This window comes from Mauremys mutica, chromosome 1, assembly GCF_020497125.1.
Source record: "Mauremys mutica isolate MM-2020 ecotype Southern chromosome 1, ASM2049712v1, whole genome shotgun sequence".
Lineage (NCBI taxonomy): Eukaryota > Metazoa > Chordata > Testudines > Geoemydidae > Mauremys > Mauremys mutica.
In genome coordinates this window covers 39,124,488-39,145,408 of record NC_059072.1, presented here as the reverse complement: position 1 = coordinate 39,145,408, position 20,921 = coordinate 39,124,488, and the positions used below count along the sequence as shown (strand labels likewise).

General features: G+C 44.7%; 1 protein-coding gene across 12 annotated transcripts in view; it reads left to right on the top strand.

Annotated features, from left to right (window-relative positions):
• The window catches only part of TTLL8 (tubulin tyrosine ligase like 8), a 62,128-nt gene extending 47,983 nt beyond the window's left edge, over nt 1–14,145 (top strand). For 11 of the 12 annotated variants that reach the window (XM_045030939.1, XM_045030876.1, XM_045030890.1 and 8 more), the window contains 5 exons: nt 774–922; nt 1,649–1,895; nt 2,809–3,244; nt 10,107–10,605; nt 12,043–14,145. In XM_045030939.1, coding sequence (XP_044886874.1) covers nt 774–922; nt 1,649–1,895; nt 2,809–3,244; nt 10,107–10,605; nt 12,043–12,251 — 1,540 coding nt within the window. In that variant the 3' untranslated portion in view covers nt 12,252–14,145. The remainder of the gene's footprint in view (nt 1–773; nt 923–1,648; nt 1,896–2,808; nt 3,245–10,106; nt 10,606–12,042) is intronic. The other variant, XM_045030916.1, reaches the window with a different exon arrangement.
• Nucleotides 14,146–20,921: the final 6,776 nt, after the last annotated feature.

The following is a 20,921-nucleotide window of genomic DNA, read 5'->3' as shown; positions in this document are numbered from 1 at the left end:
CCTCGAAGAGTTCATATTCTATTATTTTGACGATACACAGTTTGTGAAGACATATTTTCCTTTATGTTTTATGCTGTCTATGCAATTAAAAGGTCTAAAAAAGAAAGGTGAGATTAGCCTTGAGTTTCCTAGTGTTCAGATACTGGGTGCCAACTCTTCTCATGCTGCCCTGCCTGCCCAGGGCTGTCTACATGTTGGATCTAACCCCTCTATATGTTATTTAAAGAAATAAATCCCCCTTCTTTCAGCCTGCAATTAACCTCACACCTGTGCTTTTCATAGTTCACATTACCCCATTATTGCAAGTTTTTATAAGAAGATTATTTTCTTAATAACAGAACTTTCCTGACACTAAGGTTCTAATTGACTTTGAAAGTAATCTTAGGCTGATATTCAGAACATAATAGCAATAGAAATAGCATAATAGCAACATAATAGCACAATATAAATAAAGGAAATGTATGACGTAGTCATATTGCTATTTGACCGTACAATAAATCTGTATCTTGTTATACTGACTTCCACACAATTGCTCTCATAGCCTGGGAGTGGGAGGAGGAGAGGAGACAATACCCAAAATAAATGAGCTCAGTAACCTGTGAGACTTATTTCTGTTAATCCATAATCTAATAATTTCTATCACTGTAGCAAGAAACACTTCATACTGTACTTTAGAAAAACAAAACAATATTAACAACCGTATAAGCTAAGTTCATAAAATGCTTCTAAAATAGTTATGCATAAAGTATTACCTTTTAAAATTTTGTTTGTAGTGAAGGTGCTGTCATTTGTAGTGCACATAATTACATTACACAGTGTCAAAAGATTCTGAGCAAAATCATGTCTACAAACCCACAGCAAGACATAGACGGTAACCACAATATCTGGATTATTAAACCAGGAGCAAAATCTCGTGGCAGAGGTAAGAGCTTCTTTGTTTTTTTAATTTAAAGTGTTTATTATTACCCAAAGTTGTAGGGTATCATCTGGAGAGGCAATTTGTAAATGTACTGTGTACATCTGCAGTTCGTCCCACCAGGCCATTCATAACTGCATAAACATTTCCAATCAGAACCTTTCCCATTTTCTATGCACGAGTCATTTTTACACAGTTTTCAACATCTTACCTCTATTACTTTGTGTATCTTGGGGAAAGAATAGCAGAAGGGAAACTTGTCAAATCCCACAAAGAATTTTAAGTATGTGCTGAAGTGCAAGCATGTGAGTAGTCTTATTGTCTTCAATGAAAGTCCTTTCAGTTAAGGTCAGTGGAAATACTCACATGCTTAAAGTTGAAAACATGCTTAAATGCTTTGCTGGATTGGGCCCATAATCGCTAGGTTACAGGTAAATATTTCAGGGGTCAGGTAAAATATATGTCTTTGTTTGTCTGAACGATGAAGGTTTAAAAAACATAATTAATGCAGGCAAACTGTGGGGGGGCGGTGTTTGTTTGTTTTTGTTTAATTCTACCATAACAGGTCTCTTCCTGATGATCTATCAATATTCCACTATTGTTCCTGCATGCATAAGTGGGATAAATGGAAATTCTCTTTCATGTATAATCTCTCATTTTCGTACACTGTCAGCTACATACATTATTATTAGACACTAACATGCATATTATTTTTATTTTTTTCTCTTCCAGAAATAGTGTGCAAAAATAGAATGGATGATATTCTGAAGTTAGTAGAAGCAACAGATCAATTTCCAGTAAAGGACCACAAGTGGGTGGTACAGAAGTACATTGAGACACCATTGCTAATTTATGATACTAAATTTGATATTAGACAGTGGTTTCTTGTCACTGACTGGAACCCTCTGACTATATGGTTCTATAAAGAAAGCTATCTGAGATTTTCTACACAACGTTTCTCCTTAGATAATCTAGACAGGTAACTAAGGAAGTATAAACAAAAATTTTGCTATACAGAATAGTGAATGAACAGGCTGAAAAATTCTGTAGTATGTCAGGTCCCTGAATTTTGACCATGGAATTATAGTAGTGTTAAAATTTCGTAAAACCAGTCTATGCTAATGCCTTTAGTTACAGTGTGTAAAAAGGGGTCATGATGGTATGCTTTAAATAGCCTCTTAGCGTCAGTCAGCAGTTGTCATAACTTAAAATAGTGATTCTTACTGTGCCCTCATCCATATGAATATTATAGACAAAACGTAATTTTAGAGCATTTTAGAACATTAGGGGATGTTTGTTCTTTTATGTATGCTGTAGTCTATTTATCAAATATTCAAGAAAAGCGATAGGTGAACTGTGAGAGTTTTTTGGGGAAATTCTATACAACTTATTAAAATTGAACAAGTGTTAAATATCTCCATGGGGACATATTTTTAGCAAGGGCCATACCAGAGATTGGGAGTGGCAGAATATCTGGTAAATTAACCCATTGTAGATGCTCGATCAGAGTACTTACATGGCACCTATCACAATGCCTAATGACCATTTACAAATGTATCTTCACAACACTCCTTTGAGATAGGGTAGCATTATTATCTCCATTTTATAGACAGGGAACTGGGGCATGGAGAACTTAAGTGAGTTGCCCCAAGAAACAAAAAGAGAGCGTGACAGAGCTGAGACCGGAACCCAGTTTTCTTGAGGCCCAGGCCAGTGTTTTAATCACAAGACCATCCTTTGTCTTACATTAAAGGGAATTAATGAAGGAAACTGAAAATAGGTTTAATAATCAAAGCCCTGAGATTTTAATATGAAGATAATTTGTTCTAATGTAATATGTTTCTTGCATTTTTTCAGCTGCCTGCTATAATTGTGGTGTCCTCTCTTCACAGCTCCATTCATCTTTGCAATAATTCTATCCAGAAACATTACAAAAATGCTGCAGACCGGAATCCTCTATTGCCATGGCACAATATGTGGACAAGCACCAAATTTCAGGAGTACTTACAAAAGAGAGGTCGAGGCAATATGTGGCGAAATGTTATCTATCCGTCCATGAAAAAAGCCATTACCTACACCATGAGGATGGCTCAAGAGAGCGTTGAAGCCCGGAAGAGCAGTTTTGAGCTGTATGGGGCAGACTTTATTCTTGGAGAAGACTTTAAACCATGGTTGATTGAAATCAATACTAGCCCAACAATGTTCCCTTCTACACCTGTCACAGCAGAGCTATGTGCGCAGGTGCAAGAAGACACAATTAAGGTAGTTATTGAGAAGAAACGTGACAAAAACTGGGACACTGGAAAATTCGAACTTCTCTGGAGGCAGGTATGAATAATTCTACATCATTCACTAATCAGATGGAATTTAGTTCAGTGATTGTTTTAAAATCTAATTAACATTCTTTGGTTGAATGCAGCTGTGTATTCCCCTTGGGTGTGTGGAGAATTAGCTGGAGAATTCTGCCTAGCAGTACCTGTAGAGGAGTGGCACTTGCACTTCGTGGCCATAGCCCCTCCCCTGGCTATATGAGGCAGCACTGCCCCGAACCCCCTCAGTTCCTTCTTACCACCCGTGTCGGGAGTCAGAGCTCTGTGTGGTCTTAAATTCACAGTCTGTCACTAGTTTAGTGTTTTTTCTAGCTGTGTATACTTTGTAATACCCTTAGTGCTACTTATGTTTAGTGAAGTATTCCCCTTTGATGCCCTCACCATTGTTTAAACATTGTCTGTCATGTGGGGGAACAATCCTAAGAGCGATTCCCACACATGGTGCTACTTGTGCTTGGGTGAGGCCCATGTCAAGGAATGGTATTCAGTCAGTAGATCATTTATTAAATTGACTCAAGTTGCAAGCAACCGTTGCCTAAAACAGCACCTGCTTGAACAGGCCATGTGGCCTGTTTCAGCACCGAGGCCCTCATTGGATCAGGGGTCGCCCTCAGGTTCCAAGAGTCTTTCTGCCTTGCACTCTGGAGCAGACACCTCTCCAAAGAGACTGAGGAGCTGTTCCCCATTTATCGTGCTGAGGAAAAGGTCTCATGAGACCAATCAAGACTGCTCCTGGTCTCATGGGGACTCTCCTGTCTCTCTCAAGAAGAGCGTGGACTGGAATGGGGTTAGTGCCAGTGCGCAGGATGACGCGGATGGGTCTAACCACTCCCCAGTATCGAGTACGGGGCCTATAGACCCTGTACCATCGATTCCATTTCTGGCCCCACGGTGTTCGTTGAGTCTGGTACCGATGAGGGTGACACCAGCACCAACTGTTCTGACATCGGCAGCATACCATGTGGATACAGATCTCCTCCAACTTTCCATCATGACCTCTCCTTTGGCCCAGGACTTGGTCAGTGCTGCATCATTTATAGCCCCATTGGCTGGAGGGACTGCTGAACCCTTGGGTCTGTTGGCACTGCATCCCTTCCTCACTCTGTGGAAGCAGAGCCAATACTGGGCTTGGTACCTGGGACCTCAGCACCAGGAAACTCCATTGCAGTTGGCACCGTGGATGTTACCGTGGCAGCTTTCACTGCCCTTCACTTTGGCACTGTCAGCTGTTTTGTACTGCTGCTGACTTCAAGGTCAACACCATTTCTGGCACCAGCATACTCGCTGCTGCTGGTACCTCTTCCATCATTCACACTGGTCCCTGCCTTATTTTGGGCAACGGAGGAGTCAGACCAGTTACTTCCTCCCTCAGCACTGTCTCCACCTTTATCCCTGGAAACCCAAGGTTCCTTTTCATCGAGGTCGGGATCTTCCTCCTCCCGCTTTCCATCACCCAACCTACATTGGGGACCATTCATGGAGCGGTTGGTATGGGGCGCCTACTGGCCACTAATGCCTTACCCTTATCAGTAGCTTCCATGTAATCCATGGCATGCTCCTCAGTTGCAGAGGTTGCACTCCTGAGCTTGCTCTAAGGCAAGGTTACCAGGCAAATCATTGGCAGGATCTGTGGATCCACAGAAGGTTCAGGCACCAGTGAGTCTTCCCTGTGCAGAGCCCATGGAGCTGTCCTTTCCAGCTCTGCCAGTCCAGGAATGGGAGCCAGCCTTGATGCAGTTAACCACCTCTTCTTCGTCCCCAGATGATTCATCAGTGCCTGGTTCTTCCTCTCCTCCAATACTGGAGGATTTCAAGGCCTGTCAGGACCTTCTGCAGTGCGTGGCCACTTCCCTGGGCATTCAAGCAGGGTTTCTGCAGAGAACTCCCATAAGTTAGTGGATATCCTGCAGCCATCTGCTCCTGGGAGAGTAGCCCACCCTACTAATGATGGATACCTAGAGTCTACAAAAGTCCTCTGAAGCACACTGGCTTCAGTACTGCCTACTGCAAAGTGCACTGTGAAATGCTGTTTCATCCCGGTGCAGGGATTTTATGGTTTGTATTCCCATGTGGCCTCAAACTCCCTAGTCGTAGCTGGAGTGAATGACAGAGCCTGGCAGGCTTAAGTCCACTCTGAAGGACAAGGACTCCAAAGGGATGGATTTAAGGCTCAGGAAGATCTCCACCCTGCAAATGCAGATCACGAACCAGCAGACATTGTGCAAGTATGACTTTGTAAATTGGACAGATATGTCTAAGTTAGTGGGCCAGCTGCCTGAAACCTCCAGAGAGCAATTTTGGGAGTTTATCAGCGAAGGCTGTTTAGTGGCCAAGATGTCATTTGCAGTCTGTATTGAACATTGTGGATACTTTGGCTAGAGTTTTGTCCTCACCGGTGACATGAGAAGGGCGTCATGGCTGCAGAATTTGGGCATTGCTTCTGATGTGCAGCAAACTATAGAGGATTTGCCCTTCAGTGCTGGGTATTGTTTTCAGACAAGATGGACAAGACCCTGACCTCCTTCAAGGATTATAGGGCCACCCTATGTTCCTTGGGTGTGTATACACCATCAGTGCAGACAGCAGCAGTACTGTCCACAATGCACCTTTTGGCAGCCTTTTTTCTCTCAAGACAGTTGGATTACCCCAGAAAGGGGCATAGATCCCAGAGGAGGAGGCATTTGAGTCTGGGTTTCGGCCACTCAACACACCCTTGCCGGCACTCCACAAGCGCCCATTTTGACTCCTTGGAGCAGAGCAGAAGTCCATTCATTACTCCCTTTACTCTGCCTCTGTTTGGGGACAGGCTAGCTCGCTTTCACAATGTTTGGGGCTAGATTACAAGCTGGGTCCTAGCATCATCAAATTGAGCTAAGCTATCCAGTTCCTCTCCCCCGCCCCCATCTGCCCTTCCTGTCCCTCTTCAGGGCCCCCTCTTATGAGATTCTGCTCCTCGAGCAGTCTTCTCTTTACTGGCCATGGGAGTGGTGCTGGAAGTTCCTCCTGAACACCAGGGTCAGAGCTTCTATTCCTGGTACCTCCTGGTTCCCAAATCCAAGGGAGGAGTAAAACCTATTCTCGACCTCTGCAACCTCAACAAATTTATCAGATACTTGAGGTTCCATATGGTTTCCCTATCAACTATCCTCCCAACATTGACTCAGAACAACTGGCTTGCTGCTTTGGACCTCCAGGATGCTTACATCCATGTGGCAATTCTCCCGAGCCACAGATTTCTCTGCTTTGTTGTGGTGAACCACCATTTTCAGTACACAGTCCTTCCCGGGGCATCACACTGCACTCACTCGACTGCTTGGGTCTCATCCTAAACACAGGGAAGTCAACAATGGTCCCCACTCAGAAAATCAATTTCATTGGGGCCCTAATAGACTACAAGTTCAAGAGTATTCCTGTCCATCAACCATTTCTAGACAATTTGTAGCCTTTCTCTCAGTGTGCAGTCCCATGACTGTTCACATGTGCCTGAGGCTCTTAGCCCACATGTCCGCATGCATACAGGTGGTTCAATTCACAAGGTTGTGCCAATACAGGCTCAGGACTGTTTTCCGTCCATCCCTTCACCCCTGGACAGGTTAGTCCTCCTCCCTCAGTCAATCTTGGACTCCTTGCAGTGGCGGACGGTTCAGGGGAATGATGTCAAGACATTCCCTTGATCTGGCCCTTACCAACCAGGACTATTGTCATGGACACCTCTTTGATAGGTTGGGGAGCCCATCTGGGGTCGCTGAAGGTTCAGGGCCTGGGGTCAGAGCAAGAAGTTCCACTGCATATCAATGTCTTGGAGCTTTGGGCCATCTACAGTGTCTGTCTCTGTTTCCTAGACAGCATCAAGGGTTCAGTAGTTCCCATACTTGCCAACATGATGTATTATGGGAACAGCACACTCCCAAAAGGCAATCAAGTTGTGGCTGTTGTGGTTCTACAAGAGTATCACTCCGATAGCCGTTTGCTTGCCTGGGGTCCAGAATCATCTTGCAGACCATCTCAGCAGGATTTTTTCCCTGAACCATGAGTGGTCGCCCAGTGTTCTGCAAGTCATCTTTGGAGTTCAGCGAATGCTGGCTAGTATCCCAGATATCTTGGAGTATTTGCTGCATCTTCAATCATCGTACCTTAATGCTTAGCTCGTTAAGGGTGCGTCTGGTGGCAATCTTAGCTTTTCATGCTCCCATTCTTGGAAGATCGATATTTTCCAGTGTCATGGTGGTGAGATTCTTGAAAGAAATCCTTTGTCTCCATCTGCCCATGATGAACTGGCTTCTTTGTGACACCTTAACACAGTCCGAGTGGCTCCCATTGAACCTTTGTTCGAGCCTCTGGCATCCTGCTCCTTTTCTCTCATGTCAAAAAACTACATTCCTCATGGCGATAACATCAGCGAGGAGAGTGTTTGAGTTGCAGGGTTTGATGGCAGAGCCTTCTTACACAAAATTCTCCAAAAACAAAGTGACATTGCAGCTGCACCCGAAATTTTTGTCGAAAGTGGTCTTTCAGTTTCATTTAAACCAAACGGCATATTTGCCTGTGTTTCTTCCTAAGCTGCATTCATTGCCAGAGGAGCATCATCTTCACACACTGGATGTCAGACAATGGCTGGACAGGACTAAACCCTTTCAGGCTTCCTCTTGTTTGTGTCATATGCAGACCATATGAAGGGACAGGCAGTCTCTTCACAGACGATCTATAAGTGGATAACTTCCTGCATCAAGACTGCATATGAAGTGGCTTCAGCTATGCCCCCTTTATGTGCAATAGCATTCTTAAGTTATGTCTCAATGTTGGATATTTGCAGGGCTCATTTATTTCACCACTGAATTTTGGTCTTTGTGTGTTTGAGGTCATTTAAACTAAACATTTCCTTTCCCAATGTTAGCCACCTTTAATGAGTAATTGCTATAACTTTATTGCTTCATACTGATGGGTCAGTTAGTAATTATATAGTGTGCTAATCTGGCTCAGAGTTCTTACAGTGGAAGGAACAGGATGTCATATTCTAGAGTCATTGCAACTGACGGAGGCCAATGTTAATCTTTGTATTAATTAGTAAACTATTTTAATGTTCTTTTTTTATACTGATTGATATATCTAAAGTGAAGAAAAACAGAGCACAATAAATTAGTTATTCAGTTAAAACAAATTAAATAAGATGCTTGCAGCCCCAAGAGTGATTAGGATGCAAGTTCTGGCCTGCTGTGCCCCAGAGGGGAACATACTTGAGGGAGAACAGATGGCAGTTTTACTGCATGCTGTGTCTGGGACTTGAACCAGTCAGGTATGACTTCAGGCTCTGATCCTGCAAACACTTATGCATATGAGCAATCCCAGGTGTATAAAGTTAATCATGTGCATAAGTGTTTACAGGATCGTGGCTTTGATCTATGCTGGTTGCAGTGGAGGCTGCAGCAGACATGCAAAATCTGTTAATCCACTGGTTTCTTAGGCCAACCCTCTGTTCATCTCACATAAATCCAGTTTTTGGTATTGCCAGTTTTTATTGGTCAGTTTAGTCACAGGGTAACGTTTCATGAAATAGAAAAAAACTAAATTTAGAAAATTTCTGATTTCATCAAAAATTGAATTTAAAAGAAACATTCTGGGAGAATTCAGAAAACAAAAAAAGGACTGTTACAAAAGCAGTGCAATTAAAACTCTTTTGAATATGCTGACTTTCCCCTCATATTTTTATTTTTAAATTTTTGGCTAGCTCTAATAAATACCTGCTTTCTTAGCATTATTTTCCAGGAAGTATATTACACCTGTGCTGGCTTTGTTTCTGGGTACAGTTCAAGATGTTGATTTTGAGCTGTTAAGCTCCCTTTTTAGCTTTTGTAAGTTTTGTGTCCCTTAGAGGGATAGCTCAGTGGTTTGAGCATTGGCCTGCTAAACCCAGGGTTGGGTATTCAATTCTTGAGGGGGCCATTTAGGGATCGGGGGGGGGGCAAAACAAAAAAACTGTCAGGGATAGTACTTGGTCCTGCTAGTGAAGGCAGGGGACTGGACTCAATGACCTTCAAGTTCCCTTCCTGTTCAATGAGAGAGAGATATATCTCCATATATTTTATTTATTGAGAGACTGTGTTTTACCCAGAAAGTAGAGATCAGCTGGGATGTTCAAGCTAACAATCCCTAGAGTCAGTTACTGTGTTTGGAGCAGGCATTCTCAGGGGCCAGTCCTGGAGATGGTCTGTCATTCTTAATTTCAACCTACAAGGCATGCTGTAAGGCTTATGTTTTTACCCCAGTTTTCCCTGAACAGTGGGTTGAATGGGGAGGATTTTAATTATGTTGAAAAGTTTCTTTCGCCTTATTGATCATGATTGTTGTGGTAATTTATTAGTTCCAATACTGTAGCACCAAGGAGCTCCAATCAAGGGTCAGGGCCCTGTTGTGCTAGGCACTGCAGAATCAAGTATCAAAGAAGAGGGACTCTCTCACCCAGCACGTTTACAATTTAGGTGTCAGACAGGGTGCAACAGTTGGGTGATACTGACAAACAGGAGTGACAGGTTTTATAGACTGAAGTAACCATAAAACAGAGTTTAGTATAAAAGCAGAAGTCTCAGTAATTTTCCATTATTATGTTGTTCATTTTCCTTGGCCAGTGTGTTAGGCCCATTGTATAAAGTGGAAAAATAGACAGCATATAGAAACTAGTAGCTTTAGTAAGTTCTAAATTATGCAGTTTTTGTCACAGTGGTGTGGAATCCTTTGTCACCCAAAGTGCTGTATGACCCCATTTTATAAATAGATGTAACGCATGAAACACTAGTGTCTTCATTTATAATTTAGTAGTGCATGAATCTGTTGAGAAATTTAATTTCTTTTTTGTGTCTCTCAAGCCTCTTTTGGATCTGCCACCGTTCAATGTTACAGACCTTTTTGTGGAAGGAGTTGGTATTAAGAGATCAAGGCAGAAAGCTGCTCCCATCACTAATTTTAATTTTCTTGATACATTAGCAAGAATACCACAGACAACTGAGTGTGCCTCACCCAATCATGAAAAACAAGGAGAATCAATAAGAACTGTAAATAACAAGCAAAACATCAAAATGAAAATTGAAAAAGCTATTTTTTGCACTTTACCTAAGCCTCTCAAGAGGCCACCAGGGAAAAGTTGTAAAGTAAGGGATGCACACGTGAAACCCACTGGGCACATAGCTCTTCCCAACTTAGTTTTACAACCTACACAAAGCATCACAGAGACGAAACATGTGCAGTATATGAACAAGGCAAAAGGAATAACAGATTCAAGCTTTCACAGAGTAAATCAGACAGCCTCTACCTTTCAAAATATGAATCCCTTGGACTGGCCTTTACTTCAGCCTTCCAAAATATCAGGTAATATCTGTTGTTTAGCATTATTTCACTATAAATTACATAAAAATACATTTTACGGGGAAAGTAGAAATTAGGTATACTGCATAAGTTTTTGGATTGCTTAGCTAGTTATTTGTATACTAGTATCATATTCTCTGTTATTTGTCTCTCTAATATAAATAGCCCCAAACTTTTCAGCCTCTCCTTTGGAAGTCTCTCCATGCCTTGAATAAGTTTTGCTGCTTGCCTCTGAATCCCCTGTATTTCTGCTGTATTGTTTTTGAGACAGAGTGATCAGAATCGGACACGGTATCCTGGGTGAGGGCATACCATTTGTATATATAATATAATGGCATACTATATTTTGAAGATTATTTTCAATTGCATTTTTTATACAGCATACATCTTGTTTGTTTTTTGGACTGCCGCTACCTATTGAGCACAAGTTTTTATTGAGCTATCCACAATAATGCCCAACTCATTTTTCTTCTGTGCAGAGGTCACAAGTCCTTATTATTTCGGCTAGTGATAGCTGGCTAGTCTCTTTCAACCTCCTATTGTCTCTGGATGGCTCAAGGGATTGGTATTGGAGTACAGAGACTTTCACCTCTGTTTCACTAGTTCACATGTAATCCAGGTCAGTAGTGACCATAATATGTGGGTGCTGCTCGTGGCTGCTGGATATGTGGGGACTACGGACCAGTTCCAATGGACAGATATATTCACATTACAAAATCACCATCTTTTAGCACAAACTGGAACCTAATTGGCAGAGAGGTCAAAGATTAAGCAAACATGGATACTGAACTTCAATAGTTCTCCAGGTCAGTTTTGAAACATCATCAGGGCAACAGGTGCTGCAGCTGCTGTCATCTGTACCTGTTCTCTGGATAAGAAGAGGATGTAAGTTTAAAGGCCTATAAGCCCTAACATTTCATAAGTTCTAAATTCATTAAAAAGTTAAAGAAAAATGCCCATTGTTTGTAGAGTATGCTGCAGATGTTATGTGTACATATGTGCTAAGTATCATCATCACCATCGTTTTTGGGGGGATTTCCCACAAGGGATCCTCTTCCTACTGATACTGCCAAGTGTGTTTTAAAAACATAGCTTAAGGATGTGGTATATGGTGTTCAGTTTGCCAAGAGTTGAATGAATAGGCATATTTCACTGTCATTTGAAACCTCTTGCCTACAGGCTTACACACACATCCAACACTTACAGAATGGTCTGCTTGTGGTATATACACAGTCCTTTTCATGTATTAACAGATTTTTCATTAATATCTAAGGCTCACAGTTTCCATGTAGCTCTGTTTTACTATTGAAAAAGTGCTATATAGTATAACTGAATGCAGTTTTTGAAGAGTTTATTATGATTTTGCATAATAAGGACTTTTAAAATATGGACATCAGTTGAAAGGTGGGTTAATTAATTACTGCTTTATTTTTTTTGAAGGTTTGCAGAACAGCAACAAGAAAATTCCATGCTTAGTTTGTGGAGACACTTTCCAGTTGGAGAAAACATGTAAACGCTGCAGCTCCTTTTGTGCAACAGTACTGCAAGGAAGTTCATATTTACCTATGAATGATTGTTCTACCCCTGAAAAGAAGGTGACCAGCAACAAGATAATTGTTCATAGCAGTGTCTTCCCTGAAAACATATGAGTCCATTCTGAGTACTCCAGTCTTTTAAAAGCGTTTTTTGAAACAAAAATAGAACTGTGCAAGCCTTGCATAAGCAGATGTTGAAGAAAAATTATTTGCCATGAGCAACTCAAAGATATTATTTAAAGGCCCTGGGCTACAAGAGTTGGAGATTTTTGTAAGCCATGGCTGTGTCGGAGACTATCTGATTATACTGAAGCCAATTAACAAAGTTTACTATTACAGCAGCTCTGTGGCCAATATGCTGGACCCAACTGTGTGGAAAGTTCAAAGAAATACAGTGAGCTCTCTTTTTATGTCATGCAATACTCCCTCCATTTTTGCATCTGCAATCCCCTGTATGATGGCCATCTTGTAAACAAGAGTTTGATCAACTGTAAAAACTCTTGTGTGTCAGTGAATGGGAGTGGAAGGGCTTGCCAACCTGTCCACTGGCACATAGTGTAATGTAAAAAAAAAACACATTGTGAGATCATTTTCTTGGAGACACACCTGGGGAAGAAAGGAAGATTGCTTATGATTAGTACCTTTTTACAAATTATCTTTTGAGGATATCCCCCTGTACTTTGGGCTATGGTCCTTTACTGCTCTTCCATGGTCCACATGTCAGTTAAGTCAGACAAAGTGAACCAGTTAAACCAGCCATTTACCTCCCCACCGTTAATATGAGGACAGTAATGGCGAAATGATTCTATATTCTTAGCTTTTCTTCCTGAATTGACCAAGGAATGGACCTCATCTGTGATCCATGGAATAGCCTATCTTCCAGCGGTGGGCTGTGGACCCTTTAAAGATGTCTAGCTGACAGGCGCCTGTTCTATTTGTCTGTCAGGAAAGAACCCACCCTAATTTAGAGCGTCTTGGGGATTCCTCAGGGTGCTTATTGGAGTTTCTGTATGATATCTGTCAGAATCCAGTTCCCATTTTGTCAGGAATAGCCAGTGCAGAATTCCTAAGAAGGTATTCCACAACCCGGGGCTTAAAATCAGAATTAGCCTCTACATCTCCAAAGCTCAGGAAGAACAGAGTTTTGTAGAATCAAAATGTAAAACATACTAGTGATAGAAACTGCCTGTTATACCAATCAATTAATCTTGCTGCTACTGCAGGGTTTTTTATTCCAGTACATTTTCTTTTTGTTCAATCTATTTCAAAAGTCAGGAGGGGTTGGTTTCACCACTACTCCCAAGAATAGACGCAGTGGTTTTTGTGATAGTTCTACCTTGTTTGAGTGACAAGGGTACATCACACTTGAGTGTGACTGATCTTTATTAACTGGCTTCAGTTGTGATATAGCTCAGCATTACAGAAAGTCAGCACGTTCTGACTCTAGTGACCACTCATACAATTAGGATCAAGTTGCAAGTTGCTGAATAAATCTATTTCAGTTAACTGTCTGAGACAGAGAATGTGGGGGTAGGCTCACAAGGCCCTGGAAAAATGCTGGCAATCTGATTGTGGTTACACATTCCAGGTTGTGAAATACTGACCTCCTCTAGAAATATATTTTTCCTACCCAAACTATTGAAGGTGCCAGATGCACCCTTTTCATGCAAAAAAGCAAGCCAGGGCTGCATAGGAGATGATAAATTAAATCCTATTCTTTCATTAAACCAACTTGTATTGGCAATAAAAGCAGCAGACAGTGAGTGGGACTGCAGGGAAGAGAGAGCCTATGCATAAGATATGCTATAAAAATGTCCAAGACCAAGCAAATCATCTGGGAACCATAATTTGAGCCTATGTGAATGATCCTTATTATACCAAGTACAGACATCTTTTAAGGTCACCTGATATCAGAAGAGACATACAAACAGACTGCATTAATAAATATGAGAATGGTAATCTTGAATCCCAGTAAATAGAGTATCCTGTATGTCAGTGGTTCTCAAAGCCGGTCCGCTGCTTGTTCAGGGAAAGCCCCTGACGGGCAGGGCCAGTTTGTTACCTGCCACGTCTGCAGGTTTGGCTGATCGTGGCTCCCACTGGCCATGGTTCGCCGCTCCAGGCCAATGGGGGCTGCAGAAAGGGTGGCCAGCACATCCCTCGGCCTGTGCCGCTTCCCTCAGCCCCCATTGGCCTGGAGTGGCAAACCGTGGCCAGTGGGAGCTGTGATCAGCTGAACCTGCAGACGTGGCAGGTAAACAAACCAGCCCGGCCCGCCAGGGGCTTTCCCTGAACAAGCCGGTAAAGCGGCTTTGAGAACCACTGCTGTATGTGACAAGGTGCTGAGTGAGAAGCACTTAATCAGCGCCTGCCACTCCAGCCCCAATCCAGGGGGATGGATTGGGGCTGGTTGGATAGTCCTGTGTCTGTCTGGTAATGGGCAGCACCTGCCAGCCTCATTAGCCAGAGCTATAAAGGCTGGGAGGAAGCCGGGCGGGAGGGGAGAGACAGAGAGAGGCTGGCCAGGCAGGCAGGCACAGAGGGAGGTGAGAGCCGTCTGGTCTGTTGCTGGTCAGGCCTGCACTTGGCAAAGTTGCACCTGCACGTGTTCATAGGTGGAAAGTGGTGGTGGGAAAAGAACTGTAAATAAAGAACACTGGTGTTGCATCAAGTTGAGGCGTTCCTGACTGGTTGGAGAGGGCAACAGGGGCTGAAACCAAAGGTTCCCAGCGTGCGCCTTGCTACACTGTAATAAGTAAATGATCAACAAGAATGGTACAAGATATGGTCAGCTGACTAGGATTGAAATGTGCACCAAAACCACCTGCTATATAGCATACAATGTTTTCATTTGAGGTTAGATGATCACCTCCCACTCAGGCCACTTTTACACTGTGTAAAAGGGCTGGAGTGGCATAAGGGGTCCTAAAAGCCACATATCCAGCCCAGGGCCGCCCAGAGGATTCAGGGGGCCTGGGGCAAAGCAATTTCAGGGGCCCCTTCCATAAAAAACAGTTGCAATACTATAGAACACTATATTCTTGTGGGGGCCCCTATGGGGCAAGTGGAGCAAATTGCCCCACTTGCCCCCTCCCTCCCTCCCTCCCTCCAGGCGGCCCTGGGAAAAATAAACATTTAAAAACCTTCCGCATCTCGGCACAAACCCAGTTTTGAGAAAATTTCTTTTCAAGTCACCTTTACAAGGTATCACTGGTTCTCAGCATCAGCTAGTGCTAAAAGGCACTAAAGCTCATTAAAAGGGTTGGACAAATATTTTCCGTGAAAACTTTTTTTGGATTGAAAACTAGGGGTTTTTAAAAAACAAAAAAATCACAGACAATGTCTGCTTTCCTTCAAAATTTGTTGTGGTTTTTTTAATTGAAAAGCTGAAATTAGTCTGCCAAAATTTGAACATGGTTCGGGGTTTCAGAAGTGTGTGGCCAAATATTTGCTGCTTGCTGTGTTTGATTGTTTAAAGAAACAATAAAAAAAATCTACTTAAAAAAATTCAATACTTTTTTTGAATGGGCTTGTGACCAAACGCCTGAGCCCATCCAGTCAGAGATTTTTCCAGGTTTCTGATACTCTACTGACTTCCTTTACTCATATCTGTCTCCATAACTTTGGGTTCATTTAGCTTAGAACATAAGAATGGCCATACTGGGTCAGACCAGAGGTCCATCCAACTCAGTATCCTGTCTACCGACAATGGCCAATGCCAAGTGCCCAGCGGGAGTGAACCTAACAGGTAATAATCAAGTGATCTCTCTCCTGCCATCCATCTCCACCCTCTGACAAACAGAGGCTAGGGACACCATTCCTTACCTATCCTGGCTAATAGCCATTAATGGACTTAACCTCCATGAATTTATCTGTTTCACAGAGACTGACTCCATGGGGTCCCTCACAAACTGGAGATGGTTACTGTAGGTTTGTCTTTAGTATAGCTTATGTACATACTCCACCAACTGAGCATTTGAGCTTGTTCCAGAATCTGGGATGAGCCTATGTTGTGAAAACTGAAATGCTCAAAATAGCACATACATGTGAATGGACACAGGGTGCTAAAATTAAATTAACCCGGGGGTCTCAAACTGGGGGTCAGGACCCCTCAGGGGATCACAAGGTTATTACTGGGAGTCGCGAGCTGTCAGCCTCCACCTCAAACCCTGCTTTGCCTCCAGCATTTATAATAGTGTTAAATATATAAAAAAAGTGGTTTTAATTTATAAGGGGGGGGTCGCACTAAGAGGTTTGCTATATGAAAGGGGTCACCAGTACAAAAGTTTGGGAACAACTGAATTAACCCCTCTGGAGCATCAGGGAATGCAGGGGATGGGGGTCTCCCTTGGTAGAGTTGGGAAGGAGGTAGGTGGTGTAGGATATTGCTCTTCTCATGTGATCCTTCCCACATGGCTTTCTTGGCTCTATCACTGTTAATCTAAAGTGGCTAATTTTAAATGAAGCTACCCTCCCCTGACATGAATCCCCCTATGGCACTGAAATTAAATGTAGACTATAATTTGGCATTAGAGAAGTGAAAGGGGTGGTAGCCCTAAGGGAAAAGATAACAGCTTGGCGCTTTGTGTTAAATAGCTGCCTGCAAGCCTCAAACTGCTGAATGAGCTTTAGGGTAGGGAAGGCTGTGCCTCGCCAAACAGCCTATCCAACCCCCACCCACTTCCTGCCCCCCGACTGCCCCCCTCAGAATCCCTGACCCATCCTGCTCCTTGTCCCCTGACCGCCCCCCGTGGCCCCTCCCAACCACCTCCCTGGGACCCCACCCCCCACGAACCTCCCCTGCTCCCTGTCCTGACTGCCCTGACCCCTATCCAACCCCCCGCCTAGTCCTGACAGACCCCCAGAACCTGACTGACCCCATAACCCCCAGAACCTGACAGACCCCATGATCCAACCCCCCGTTCCCCATCCCCTGGCCCCCCCCGAACCTCTGCCCCCTCCCTGTCCCCTGACTGTCCCCGGGACTCCCTGCCCCTTATCCAACCCCCCCCGGTCCCGGCCCCCTTACCATGATGCTTATCCCCGCCTCCCCCCTCTCCCGGAGCCTCAGCGCACCACGCCCTGGACAGAGCAGTAGTGGCGTGACTCCGCGGGACCTGAGCTCCCGTTGCTCGGCCGCAGCTCGCAGCCCCACCCCCTTACCATGCGGCTTTGAGTGGGAGGAGATCAGGCCCCGCTGGAGCCACGCCGCTTTAGCTCTGTCCAGGGCCGCTCCTGGATGCGGCGCGCTGAGGGGAAGGGGGAGGCAGGGGGGAGCCTCTGACATTCTCGTGGGGGCCCCTGCAGGGCCCGGGGCCTGGGGCAAATTGCCCCCCTTTCCCCCCCGCGGGCAGTCCTGATCCAGCCAGAGAGGATATCCCCTGCACAAGCTCTGTGTAAGGCTGCCTTCTGACTTGCCAACCCTTGCTTAGGGGCCAGGGTGGGTCACAGCACATGGTGCTGCAGAGGTTCCAGGCAGTGCAGTGGATCATAGGACAGCCCTGGGGTGCTGCTGTAATTTAGACAGGCTCCTAGGACTATCTTAGTTATGCTGAGGGGTCTCCATCCCACAAAACAGTCCAGGATTGGGAGGGCACAAAGGTGTCTGAAAACCACCTTCGCGCCCCCTGCCTCTGGGCTGCAAGTCGTACATTGCACCCAGAATATTTCATCTCTGTCATGTACTGTCATCTCTGCAATGGTGTTTTTATTGATGGACATGCTGTTGTCTAATTTGAAATATGAACACTTGGAAATGCAAAAGTATAAGCCTATTAGCAAGACAAAAGGAAGAAAGATCATATCCATAAGATTGGGTCAGAAACAGATCTTTCTGACAGTTTCCCCACACTCAGTAGTGAAAATCCACAGCCCAGATCATAAGGATTTCAGTAAATGCACATTGCCAGTCTTAAACCAGTAGAGCAACATGTATATCACATGTAAGTCCTAATTTGTGTTTCTTGCGGGCTGTGACAAGTTGGGGGCTCTGTACAACTTATGAATTCTGAATTATATGTAATACAACATACAATTACTGTGTTATGGAAAGCCCGTATGCATGTAGATCCACTGTTACTGACAGGACATGCAGCAGGTACACTCCAGACTGAGGACAAGAAGGGACTTAATATTTAATGATTGTGCTTTGACCGCAATGATTATGTGTAAGAACCACTGATCTGAAGGGAAAAAATATGTCCTCTGTCTGAAGACAGCGGGTGGGGGAAGAGGAGAGTGGTGGAAAATTACCAAAAGACAGGGCCAGTGGTGCCAGGTGTTAGAAGTGAGGGTGTATAAATAAGGAGAGCCACATTGGGCAGGTGAGAGGACAGTCACAGATGGGTAAGCAGTCTCCATGATGAAGCAGCAATCCAGCATGTAGCAGCTTCATGAGGCAGGAGACCTTACCTGCTTTCCTGAACACACATGGTCTCCCAAGGGAAGAATAAGGTAGTGAGAGGCACTACATCAAAAATGTTTGTTTTCTAAATTATCTGTACTCTCTCGTGCTTCATTTGATTAAGTACAGGAGCATTAGGTGGTTAGAATCTATGTGAAGTGTGTGTGAGGGTTTTATATGCTTCAGAATTACCACAGCCCTCCCGAGAGAGCTAAACAGTAAACCACAAAGCTTACATCTTATGGTATGTCTACACTACGGGATTATTCCGATTTTACAGAAACCGGTTTTTTAAAACAGTTTGTATAAAGTCGAGTGCACGCGACCACACCAAGCACATTAATTCGGCGGTGTGCGTCCATGTACCGAGGCTAGCGTCGATTTCCGGAGCGTTGCACTGTGGGTAGCTATCCCATAGTTCCCCGCAGTCTCCCCCGCCCATTGGAATTCTGGGTTGAGATCCCAATTCCTGATGGGGCAAAAACAGTGTCGCGGGTGATTCTGGGTAAATGTCATCACTCAATCCTTCCTCCATGAAAGCAACGGCAGACAATCATTTAGCGCCCTTTTTCCCTGGATTGCCCTGGCAGACGCCATAGCATGGCAACCATGGAGCCCATTTAGCCTTTTGTCACTGTCACCGTATGTGTACTGGATGCTGCTGACAGACGCGGTACTGCACTGCTACACAGCAGCATTCATTTGCCTTTGCAAGGTAGCAGAGACGGTTACCAGCCCTACTGCACCGTCTGCTGCTTTGGAAATTGGCGATGACGCTTACCAGTCCTTTTGCACCGTCTGCTGCTTTAGAAATTGACGATGATGGTTACCAGTCCTTTTGTACTGTCTGCTGCTGTCATGGGTGCTCCTGGCTGGCCTCGCTGAGGTTGGCCGGGGGCACATGGACAAAAATGGGAATGACTCCCCAGGTCATTCCCTTCTTTATGTTTTGTCTAAAAATAGAGTCAGTCCTGCCTAGAATATGGGGCAAGTCTACTAGACAACCAGAGAGCACAGCCTCTCCAGGTTAGAGCCCCAGAGATCCCGCAGAAATGATGAGCTGCATGCCATTCTAGGGGGTGCCCCTGCAACAACCCCACCCATTGCTTCCCTCCTCCCACACCCCTCCTGAGCTACCCTGGCAGTGTCCCCCCATTTGTGTGATGAAGTAATAAAGAATGCAGGAATAAGAAACATTGACTTTTTAGTGAGATAAAATGAGGGGAAGGCAGCCTCCAGCTGCTATGATAGTCCAGGCAGTACAGAATCCTCATTAGACATGAAAGGGGGAGGGGGGAGGAGCTCAGCCTCCAGCTGCTATGATGAGGACGGTTACCAAGACCTCACCAACAGGGCTGGCTTTAGGCCGATTTGCCCGATTCCCCCGAATTGGGCCCTGCGCCTGAGAGGGCCCCGCACCAGCAGCGTCTCTCCTGGAAGCAAAGCTCTGCGTCTCCCGGAAGCAGCAGCTGTTGCTGCTAGGCAACGAGAGACGCTGGCCGGCTGAGGCAGAGGCAGTCGGGGCTGTTGCAGGTCAGGAGGGGGAAGAGGGGAGGGAGGAGAAGGCACATGTGCTTTGCAGCCTTCCTTCCCCTCCCCTCCCCCCAGCACTTACCTGGAGGAGACGCCGAGGGAGCTTCTGGTCCGGTGGGAGACAGGAATCTCTGCAGTGGACCTCAGTCACCTGAGCAGCTGCTGGGGCTTCCAACGGTGAGTGTTTGACCCTGTGATTCCCCGTAGGTTTGTAATATTGGGTTGGTTTTGTGGTTTTCGGTGGTGTTGCTGTTTGAGGGTGAGTTTGTGCCTGCCTGTGTCTGTTTCAAAACTAAAGTCGGGATCATGTAATGTAACCCAGGAAAAAAGCTCGGAGCCGGTACTTAGTGCTGTGAATTCCAGGTGAGAGAGAGAGGGAGGTTTGGAGGAGGAAATCAAATACATCAAGAAGGGAGAATGCGAAAGGTCTGCAACATGGCAGGCTGAGACTTTTATCTCCGCCCCCCCCCGCTGCAGAAGGGGAAACTAAGGCACGAAGTGATCTGATTCCCCTCTCCAAATTATTTTGCAAAGGAAGGGGACTAGGGCTCCTATCCAAACCAGTTCCCTTGCCATCAACTCTGCTTTCCCTGCTGCAAGACCGCTGTAGGGGCTGAATATTTCCATTAAACTATGGCTCCTTCATTTGCCCTGCAACAATAAAATAGACCGGCTTGGGGGGGGATAGCCCCCCCCCAAGCTGTGTGGATATTAAGCTTTTTTGGGGGGGAGGCATGATAATATTCTAGATCAATCAAATGCCCAGCTCAGCTTTCTAGCCATCCAGCAGCTCTAGGGCAGAGAAGGAAGGTGCTCTTGGTGCAGAGTGGTCACAAAACGGGTGAATT